Here is an 11123-nt window from a genome sequence, read left to right on the forward strand (position 1 = left end):
ATGACAAGTCAGCAAGGACAGCACTCGGGATGGGTGGGGCAGCCCTGGGGAAGAGCGCCTGGCCTTCTGTCCGGTTCACACCTGTCCCGGAGGTGAGCTCTCTGACCCCTGCCGTTGAGATCCAAAGTTACCACCAACTCCTCTAAAATTCCGCGGTTTCTCTGATCCATTGTCACCAGCACAGCCAGCCCAGACTTTTTAACACGTGTAGATGGTTCTCTATCTAATGGCATGAACTCAAGTGTCTGAGCCAAGACCCCTGTGGGGGTGTGAAGCCCCTGGCAGAGTCCTTCTCTCCCATTCCTCGAGGTCGGCCAGAAAAGCCTTTTCCTCTCCAGATCCCTTGGAGCCCTGTGACCAGTGACCTGAAAACACACAAAGCGATTACATGGTCTCGTTCATCAGACCAGAGGTCCGTTTTGGTCAGACTCCTCAGGCCACCTTGGATTCCTGCGTCCTGGAGGAAGGGCACACCTGGTCCCCCATGTGATGGGTATCTGGGCGGAGGGGAGGGGCAGGCACCTAAATCACCCTCCCAGGTGTGGCCTATCAGCTCCTCCCTGCCACAGTATTTCTCAGATGACTCATTCGACTCATTGGGCCCGTCTGCACCCCACACACAGGAGGGAGAAAGGGATCTGAGATTCCCAGGTTCCTCGGGTTTGCTGGGCACCCAGGGGAGGGGGAGGGCGATGGGTTCTCCCCAGCTGTTCTCATTCTCGCCTCCCCGTAAAGCGAGGGATGACTCACTTTTCCTGCCGCTCCCAAAGATAAAGCTAATGGAGTTGTACCTGGGGCTGTCATGGCTGTTGGTAACATCTGCTGGTCCTAAGCAGCCATCAGGACCTGAAACTGCTCCTGCCAAACGAAAAAGCCCTTCTTCCTCTTTTCATGGTTTCAGAGGCAGGTGAGCTCTGACAGCCACAGCCGAGACTGTGTGGGTAAAAGGGTCCGACACAGCTCCAGTGGGGCGTGGCCGGTGCCACCCGGAACACCACACAGCTGGTGTCAGGACGGGGAGAGCGGGCCGAGGGCTGCACAGCAGAGTGAGGATGAGCAGGGCCGAAGGAGGGACGAATGGCCCACCAGCCTTGGCCCCTCTCCCCTGGTGGGGGCCACCCCGGGGCAGAGGCAAGAATACTCTGCGGGGGGAGCGGAGCTAGATTCTAGCCCCCGGAGCTGGTGGCTCTGGATGAGTCTGTGACCCCCCCCCCCCACAACCTGCTCCAGCCCCTGTCCTCCCATCTGTAAACCGAGGACTTGCGACGAAGAGATCATATTATATGCTAGCTATGCCCAGGACAACATTTTTTTTTTTTTTTTTTTTTTAACCTACACTAGGCATTTGGTAAAGCTGACTTGGTTGAATCCAAGTAAACTCTAGACTGATGGTTTCCTATGTCAGAGTCTTTCAGCTTTGTGCAAATTCAATTAAAATTCTCCCCTTTCGAGCGGAAGGGTGGGAGAAAATGTTGGGATACTCCAATGGGCCAGTGCTGCTTCCTAGCAATAGCTTGGAAAGAGGCTTTAGGCCCCTGAGTCGGGCCTGGACCTGCAGTTGGAATGTGATTTCCCCCAGCTCCTCCTCAGAACCTCTTCTTGGGCTGGCCTGCCTCCTTCCCACAGCTCAAACCACCTGGTTTCCACAGCACCTTTGGTCAGACGACCTCTCCCCATCAAATGCTCTGCACCCTCCCCTCTGTCTCTCCACAGAGCCCCACTCCCCATCCCAGCTCCCCTTCTCCACATGCTCTGCCTTGCCGCCCTCCCTCTCAGTTCATCCCCTTAGCTGACTTGGTTCATCTCACGGCTGATGTTCTGAATGTGTCACAGCCACTCCTCCCCATGTTCCCACCTTTACTACCTCCTAGCAATTTGAAGCTCTCACATACCACAGGACCCTTGCAAATGCCGTTCTCTCTCCCCTCTCTCCCACTCAAACCTAAGATGCGCAACTCAGATGTCAGTTGCACTCAGAGACCAGTCAGCGTAGGCCAGGATTTTTGTTCTAGCCTTTCATGTCCCTTTCTTTCTACACACTTAACTCCGGGTGTAATTAAAGGATTATTATTAATTAATAAAGTGTGCCTCCCTCCTTAGTCTCTAAGCTCTATAGGAACAGAACTGTCTATATGTCATTTTATCCCAAACACATAGCACAAACTTGGCCCAAAAGAGGGACTCATCTATGCAAGGAAGTTAGGAGAAAAGTTTAAAAAAAAAAAAACAAAAACAAAAACAAAAAAAAAAAGGAAAGGAGTGGCCTGGGGTCACACTGAGTGGCATAAGGAGCATTGGACAACCAGATCTCTGCAGAAAACATAAAACCCCAAATGCGCAGTGTTTGCCAATTCCATGGTGCAAGTGCTCCCACCCTGCGGACTTGAAGCCACCAACGAGACAACACCAAGCCGGCTACTGGATGGAGAGGCGTACACTGGCTGGAGCCAGTAGACGCCAAGCTGGCTCCAGCTCACAGCTGGTTTGTGGCAATGCCAGGACAAACATTCAGAAAGCCCATCGTGGTTTTAAATGACATCAGCTTTTGACTCAATTCTACTTTGGACTGAAGGCCAAAATGAATGGAGATCTGCAAAAAATGCTATGGACAAAAGAGGAAGAAGAGGGGGGCAGGAGAAATGAGAGATTTTGCATCCAGCTCAGAACAAGAGGATGCAGGAAAGATGATCCCCACAGCATGGGGGGGGGGGTGTCGGCTCCCAAACGATGACAAGGGCTGCTTAACAACCCTTGAGCTTCTGGTCTCCCCACTGGTGCCACTGCCAAATGCAGTGTTTAGGACGCTGCTAGGGGCAAGTCAAAGCCTGCAAGAAATGCTGGGTATATCCAGGCCCTAATATTTATTTCTCTTTCTAGCAATTCATCCTACTAGCTTAATCAATGCAAAATGGGTATCTACAACACCAAATGACAAAGGTTCCAAGATAAAAAAAAAATAGGAGAAAGTATGGGTCTTTTTCTAATATTCCGGAATTATGGAAGCCCTAAATCTAACGCAAAACCCAGAAACCCTAACAGAGAAGAGTAATTTGACTCCATAGAAACCCAAAGTTTCTGCATAACAAACACACCATAAATAAAACAAAAAGACAAACAGGGAGCCAGGGGAAAAACATTTACAAGACATCCAGAGAGTTAATTTACTTTCTGCTTTAAGAACTTGGACAGTACTTTTTGCGTACTGCTCCCCCCAAACCCACACATAGGCAAAGGACCTGAGGAGGGCAGTTCAAAGGAAAGGAAACAAATGGCTCCAAAAATGTCAGAGACATAATTACCCTCCCTTCTAACTAGAGAAATGCGAATTACAACAACCACCCCCAAGTACACCTCACAGATCAAACTGGAGACACTTCAAAGTGGGTTAAGTCCTTGGTCAGGGAGGGTACGGGGAACAACACCTCCAGCATGAGGGGCGGAAGTGGAAATTGATAAGCTCTCCAGAGAAAGCACTTAACAACATTTATCAAAATACAAATTGTAGTCTACTTTGACCCTCCACTTTTAAGAATTTCATGCATGCCAGAATTTCATTATATATTATATAAGAGTAAAGACTGGAAACAACCTCAGTGCCCCCTGAGTAGGTGACTAATTAAATAAATTATGGCTTACTGGTGCAGTGGAATACTACGCAGACATAGTATTACAGGCGCAAAATGAGGGGCTCTCTCCCTGGGGATAGGCACCCATACCCAATATTGGTGGAAACAGGCATAGAACAATGTATGGATTATGTCATTGTTTGTGAGAGACAAATATATAAATGAAAATATAGACTATTTCTAGAAGGATACAGAAGAAACTGGTAACCATGGTTGCTTCTGAAGAGGGAAACTGGAGGCAGAGATGGCAGGCAATGTTACTTTCACTGTCTGCTTTCTGTACCATGTGCATGCATTATCTATTAGTCAATTTCTAAAAATAGAGATGCATAAAGATGTTCACTGTTGTATTGTCTACACTAGACAAAATAAATCAACCACCCCTGGGATGACCTGACATTGGGTTATTTTTAAAATATTACTATTGCAATGAGATTGTAATTATTTTTAATCCTAATTAAATTGTACTGAATCACTTTAAATACTTCTAGACTTGAGCCCCAGAAAAAGAATACAAATTACTTCCCAGGATATTTAAACAACTCTCAGATGTACTTACAGGATGAAAGCCAGCAATCTTTGAGAATCACGGCGAACAGAAGAAGTATCAGAAGACTGGGGACAAACATCCCAAACTTTACGTACAGAAAGCAAATGGAGCTTAGAAAGTTTAGCAGTGACATTGATTTTTGGCAGCATTCCAAGGAAGTGGTGAGCATTGGAAACCAAGGAGGAGTCACTCAGAACAATACAGGATAACGCTGCAAATTATTAAGATTATTTTAAAGTCAGCAATATTGTGTGTGTGTGTGTTTTAACCTTGTGTAAAATCTTTGACAGTCTGAGCTGCCAGGGGTTGCTGGTGTGGGACAGGAAGACATGTCTGGCCTCAGTTCTCCCAGAGCTGACCCCTAGTGACTCAGAACTTTGTCAGATTTGTTTCGGGAAGGCATGGCTGGGAGATAAAATGCAGAGCTCTGAAGGTCACTGAGAAGCTGAACGCAGGGCTCCAGGTACACAGCACCTGGCCCACTCACGAAGGTGTGAACTGAATATCCAAGATAATGCTCAGTGTTAAGACTGGCCTTGGATTATTCAACATTAATAAAAGGAAGTAACATACTAAAAGGAAACGTTTGGAAAACTTTACAGGGTTGTACAAAAGAAAGGTGAGATCTTTATTACTATTTTGAAGGCATTGAAAATTCTGGAAAAAAACCAAAGACCAAGGCACAAAATAAAAATAAACAGATCCTAACAGGTGACATCTAACAACCTAAAAGTATTACGAAGAAACCTAAATTGTGTGCCGTGTCATGGAAGCCTAGCCTGGGAAATCCTTGACAACGTAATCCCACAAAGATTTGGGGACGGTGGTCTCAAGATAGAAACTTGTCATGTCTACTGAAAGCCTTCAGCTGCAGGATCCGTTTGTGGAAGCACGGTGTCCGTCCATGCTCCCTTTTGATTAGGACACACAAGGCCAGCCAGGCTGCGCTCTGAGTGTCATGTTTAAGAGGCACACATGCCAAGTGCAGCCATCAGGATGGCAAATTTTGTCATGTGTGGGATGGCTTTAGTAGCTAGAGATTTTTTTAGCTGGGAAAGAAACTTGGGTCTTGGGTATGCTCCGCTATCCGAACACATATTATATAAAGGAAAAAGAACCCTTCAGAGGAGCAATGCCATACAAATGGGCGTGAGATGACCTGAGTTCTATCCACCCTGAAACATGCTTGTCTGCAAGGAAGAGCAACTACCCGGAGAGCTGCCACGCCAGTGGGGCCCTCCCTTCCCATCCTGGAAGGGGGGACCCATGTCGGGGATATTGATCAGGAGAGGAGACAGGCTTGTCAGCCTGAAGATCCCTTGTAACTACAATAACCTAGGATTCTAATGGGCTCGGCAGTTTCACATGTGTAGGTACGATTACAGCCTATACGCGATAATTGTGTACTACATATATCCCCATTAATAATGCATATTTAGAATAGGATGTATGTATAATACAATATACATTCATAATAAAATATGTATGTATAATATAATACGATAGAACACAATATATGCCTGACCGTTTTTCTGTATCCCTTCCCCACCTAATACTTAGGGATAGGACAGGGTGCTTATTGGAGGGGCACGTACAGGCTGAGGGAAATCTTATGACAGAGACATTGTGTGAGGTTATTTTCAAGTGGCTAGATTGTGGTTTGGAGTGGGGAAAGAGGGTATAAAATGCAACCTGTCAGACTCTGAACTTGGATCCACTGAGGGAAGGTGACGCCGTCAACTTCGGCTCTTACAAGCAGAGCGGAGAGGCACCTGACTGCTTCAGTCGCGCACCCATCACAGTATCCCGTCCGCATTTGTGTATCTGATACAGTAGCCAGTGGACACAGGCAGCTGAAGCTGGAAGTCGGCCTTAGTATATGCCCAATGTGCTTAAAGAGCTCTTGAAGCCTTTTGTTATGGAACAGAACACTGCAGAAGGACAGTCCTTTCTTTGGATCTTATTGTGCGTAAAAATCTGTATGTCCTTTCTAGTCTTTATCTTAGGAGAGAATGTGTCTCTAACTATTCCCCCGAGGTCTTCAGCAACCAGTCTTGCCTTGTCAGCTACAGGTAACCACGACATAGCTCTGAAGCAGCCCCAAAGCAGAGGGCACACATTACTGCCATCTTTGACCCTCCTGAGTGCTAATTTAGAAAAATTGGCCAGCTCTCCACTGTGCCTTTAAAGCCTGTTTTCAAGGACTATTTTAGTCCTCTCATCCCACCATCCGGCAGGTGTGAATAGCTGTTCCTGGGTCCCCACCACTAGGATAATGATGCTCTATCCCACCTCCAAACTTTCAAGTTCCCCTCCCCTCTGACCCTGGGACACAGCGCCCTCTAAACACAGCTGCTTTCATCTCTATTATTCCTCCTCTACTTTAAAAAGGGGTTTAAAGTATTTGAAAATGTCACCAAATCCTTACTTGCAGGGACATACAAAGGGTGTTAAAATAGTCACTCCAGTCATTGTTCTCAATTTTTCCATGCTGGTAACAACAAAACAAAACAAAACAAAACAAAACCAACAAATGTTGCCCTGCCTGGATGGGAAACAGAGTCACAGCAACACGTTTGGAGAGGAGAGGTGCTGGGCTGGGGCCGAGGGGTGTCAAGGTGAACCAAGCCTGAAGGATCTTCCCCATCAACAGCTAATGCCGTCAGTTCCCACAGGACAGATCATTTCTTGCCAGGTTGGTACAAGATTAAAACAATGATTATGATGATGTAAGAGTTTCATCTTACACATCCCTGAGCTACAACTGTTTACTAACACTCATTTGGGGGAGAAATCACATGCACTCTGTCACATTTCAGTCTCACCTTTAAACAAAGCATTTAAAACTGAGCCCATGTGAAGTGTGTAAGCCTGACGACTCACAGACCTGTACCCTCGGGGGCTAAAACATCATATGTTAATAAAAAATTTAAAAATTAAAAAAAAAAAACCCACACTGTGCCCAGAACTGCCCAGAAGGGGGGGGGGGTGATGGGAGGTCTACACTTACTTTGAAATGCAAATTAGTAATTTAAAATACAGAAGGGACAAAAAACACAAATTGCTTAACAAATGCCACTTACATGAAAAAATCAGAAAATATAGACATCCTAGGGATTAATTTTTCTGACATTGCCTAGTCTCCATTTTTCTACCAGCCACCCATCTCCTCTCAAAAAACACGGCTGCTCCATTTCACACAATGCAATGCATCTGTGAGAGGGGCTCCTCGGGACTCTGAGCAAGACGGTTGCTCAGGGAAAGCTTCCCAGGGTCTCACTGCTTCAGACAAAAGCAGCTGCTGTGTGACAGCAGTGGTGGTCCGGGAATACAAAACAAATTCTTAGTTCCCGTCCTATACTCTAGAGATATTACTGAAGTCCCAAGAAAACACCCAAGTGGCAAAATCCAAAGTAAAAAATACCAGTCTTTGGAGAGGAATGAGCACAATGAGGAGGGAAAGAGAAATGTGCAAAAGCTCTTTGCTTCTGCGGCTCTAACTTGGGTTCCATAGTTAGCTTTAGTCTGTTTCCAAACCCAGCACGGGATGACTGAGATCTGCCAGAAAGAAGAACATGTGGGACTATGCCATTAGTCTCATGGGTAGATATTTCTTTGTGGGGGACCAATAGCCCGGCAGAAGATTAGAACCGAGGTCCTGGCTCCAGCCATCAGACCCTGAATGAGGCGAGTCTTCCAGAGCTGGCTGGCTGCCAGGTCAGCAGCCTTACATTTCTCAAGGGCCACCCCTGCCTGAATGAGGGTGACAGCTGGAAGGGTAGGGGAAGGTAGCTCAAGTCATTGGGGGTGAGGGGCTCTCTTTCCAAACGTGCACTCGGGCAGGAGTTTGCGTGCAAACTAGGAAAGGCTATGGAGTCCCTCCTTAGATTCGGGAGGCAGTTTCCCCGAGGAAGCCAAAGAAAAGCCCCCGCTTCACAAGCAAATGCATCTCCTCTGGGGGACAGAGGATCAAGTCGATGCCAGATCCACGTACACACAGGCGAGCATCGCTTTAAGGGACCTCGGTCTGCACGGAGGGAGACCTAGAGAAGGGTGGAGGAGATCCAGGAGTGAAAGGCTCAGGAGGACACGGGGCCGTGGCGGGCGCAGCCCTTACCTTGCTGACCACGTTTCGGACGAGGCCTGTGCGGATGCCGTAGTCCCACGCGTGGCAGTCGCAGTTGGAGGCGTTGTCCCCCTTGTCCGGAGGGGACGGCAGGGGTGGCGTGTCTCCCCCGTCCCCGCCGCTGCCGTTGCTAAGGTTGCCCGCGGCTTCCCAGGAGGCAGTGGAGAAGGGGGTGGTCGGGGGGCTGGTCCAGTTGGCCAAGTCGCCGGCGTCCCACCGGCCCGTGGCGGTGACCCCCGCCAGCTCCGCGCCTTTGCCGGCCCCGCGACACCAGAAGTTCGGCTGGTCCAGGAGGAAAGAGTCCGAGAACTGGCTGAAGCCGATGAACAGCGCCGGGATCCAGGTGAGCAGCACGAGGGTCTTCTGGTAGCCCCCGCCCAGGCCCCCGAGGAAGGGCAGCACCGACCCGTCGTAGTCCAGCAACAGGAGGCTCGGGGCCGCCGCCGCCGAGCTGCAGCCCGGGTGGGGGCCGCCGGCGGCGGGATGCGGGGCGGGCAGCGGCTGGATCTCCCCTCCACCGCCGCCGGGGCCCGCGCGTCCCCCGAGGGGCGCCGAGGCCGCCGCGTCCCCGGGCGGCAGGGAGCCGTTCTCCTCGGCCGGGGACGGCTGCCGCCCGGGCCCGCCGCCCGCTGCCTCGCGCCGCCGGTCTATCGCCATGGCCCGGGCCCACGGCGCCCGCAGAGGCGCATAGAAGCGCAGCGGAGGCTCCCGCGGGCGCCCCGGGCACAGCGCGCCGGGCCGGGCGCCCGCAGCCGCCGCAGCCGCGGAGGAGAGCCCCGCGGCTCTAGAGAGAGCGCTCGGCCGCCCCGGGTGCTTCAGTCCGCCCCCATGTCACCGGCCCGGACCCGCGCCCCGGGCGCTGCGGCCCCGCTCGGGCGCCGGGCAGAGGGCGGGCAGAGGCCGGCCCGGGCCCTCAGCCGCCGCCGCTCATCGGCTCCTCGGCCCGGGCGCCGGCGGCCGAGCCCGCCGCTCTCCGCTGCTCCGCGCCGGCCGCAGGAGGAGGAGCGGGCGCCGCGCCTAAGCCGGGCGGCTCGGTGCCCTGCGGACAGCTGTGCGGGCGGCGCGGGCGGCGCGGACGGCGGTGCGGGTAGCGTCCGCTTGTCCCCGGGAGCCCGGGAGGTATTTATCCGGCCTCGGGCGCCTCCCGGAAGCCGCGAGCTCGGATCCCAGCCTGCCGAGCCGACCGCGCTCTCCCGATCCGCGAGCCGGCCTCCCTCCTCCTCCTCCTCCTCCCCTGTCCCCCGGCCCGCCCCCTCTCCCCCCGCCGAGGTGGAGGTAAGCGCGGCACCTGCTGCGCCCGGCTCCTGTGCGCGAGCGCCCCCTCCAGCCGCGACGCGCCGCCTCAACCGCCGCGGCGGGATCCACGGGAGGGGGCGGGGAAACGGGACACCCCGTGCCTGCCTGGCAGGAGGATCCCCTGCTTGTTCCCCCTCCCCGCTGGGCGAGGCGGAGGAGGAGCAGGAGCGCGGAGCAGCGGGCGCGAGTGGGCTGGGGTCCCGGAGGAGTCGGCTTGCGCGCGGAGCGTGTGAACTGGGTCTTCTTCGAGGCTTGGCTTCCGAGCCGCAAGGGATTTCCACCCACCCCCGTGCGCGGGGTCTCGGTGACCTCTGCTTGCTTCAGAGGTGCCCACTACCCGCTCTCCTCACCCCACTCCCGGTCCTGAGCCCAAAGTCGCCAGTGTTCGGGAGCAACCCCCGTCGCACTTTTTTCCGGGTTTCAGATAATGGTAGATTTTTGTGTCCGCGGAGCAGTGTCAAGAATGCGCATTTGCCAATTTCGGGTCTCTGGTCGCCCTCAGCGTCAGGTCACCGGCGACCGATCGCCGCACCTGCTCCCAAATCGCCAAGTCTTACCCCCTCCAAAGTGCATGCTGTGTAACTACAATGCTACAAGGATACACCGCCGGCACGAGTTATACTGTATACACAGAAACGTGAATTGTGATGGTATTCCCCACCCCCTTCCAAGATCTTGAATTCACCTTTCAAACGCCAAGTGCACAGGCGCACACATCTACATCCACACGCATGAAGACAAACGTCTCCCACCTCTCCCGTGCTCCGGCTCGAACCTTGCCCAGCCAGCACTACATAAATAACACCAGCCCTGCGGCAAACGGCTGCATTAGCATATTTCCTCCTGCACCCCGGGCCTGGCAGAAATGAGGATAGCCTGGCACCTTTCACCCCGACGTCCCCACGTGTTGGAGACAGTTCACATTCTGAGAAGTTTATTAATGGAAATCTTAGAGCAATCCATTTCCAGTATGATTTGGGGGGAAAAATGTGAAAGACATGCTTTTGCTTTACAAAGGAATACAGTCTAAGCAGCGCATATTCAATGCATTCGTTTGCATTTCAATTATTTGCTTACATTTTTGACCTAGAATTCTCTCTTGTTGTGGGCATCATGTGCTTACTGCTAAAATACTGGCACATCCGCCAAAATTATTTCTGAAGTCTGTTAGTGAGCTGGGGCCTTGGGGATGGGAGGAGGTCATGGACTTTTCTGGGTAGCTGAGAAGGGGAGATTAGATAACCATGGGCCAAAGGGGCCCACTGGACTGCAGAAGATACCAAACCTCTGAGAAATGGGTCTCAAAACCTGCATATATTCAAAGCTTTTGAGGGGTGATAGGGCACATTGTATATTTATGATTTCTTTTCCAATTTCCTGTTATGTATTACCTTGAATTTTTTTTTCTCTCCTCTCTCCCTTAGAAGAGATAATAAATACAAAGTGTTCACTATGCCTGGAACAGAGAAGTACTTAATAAATGTTAGCTGTGTCTTATTACCACCACAATTACTATTACATAAAA

The 11123-nt window shown here is 51.4% G+C and overlaps 1 protein-coding gene across 3 annotated transcripts in view; it reads right to left on the minus strand.

The window, feature by feature from the left end:
* The window catches only part of SLC22A23 (solute carrier family 22 member 23), a 171798-nt gene extending 162365 nt beyond the window's left edge, over positions 1 to 9433 (minus strand). For all 3 annotated transcript variants that reach the window (XM_044258093.1, XM_044258083.1, XM_044258104.1), the window contains exon 1: positions 8294 to 9433. In XM_044258093.1, the coding sequence (XP_044114028.1) occupies positions 8294 to 8959 (666 nt within the window). In that variant the 5' untranslated portion in view covers positions 8960 to 9433. The remainder of the gene's footprint in view (positions 1 to 8293) is intronic.
* Positions 9434 to 11123: the final 1690 nt, after the last annotated feature.

Source organism: Neovison vison, chromosome 1 (genome assembly GCF_020171115.1).
Source record: "Neovison vison isolate M4711 chromosome 1, ASM_NN_V1, whole genome shotgun sequence".
NCBI lineage: Eukaryota > Metazoa > Chordata > Mammalia > Carnivora > Mustelidae > Neogale > Neogale vison.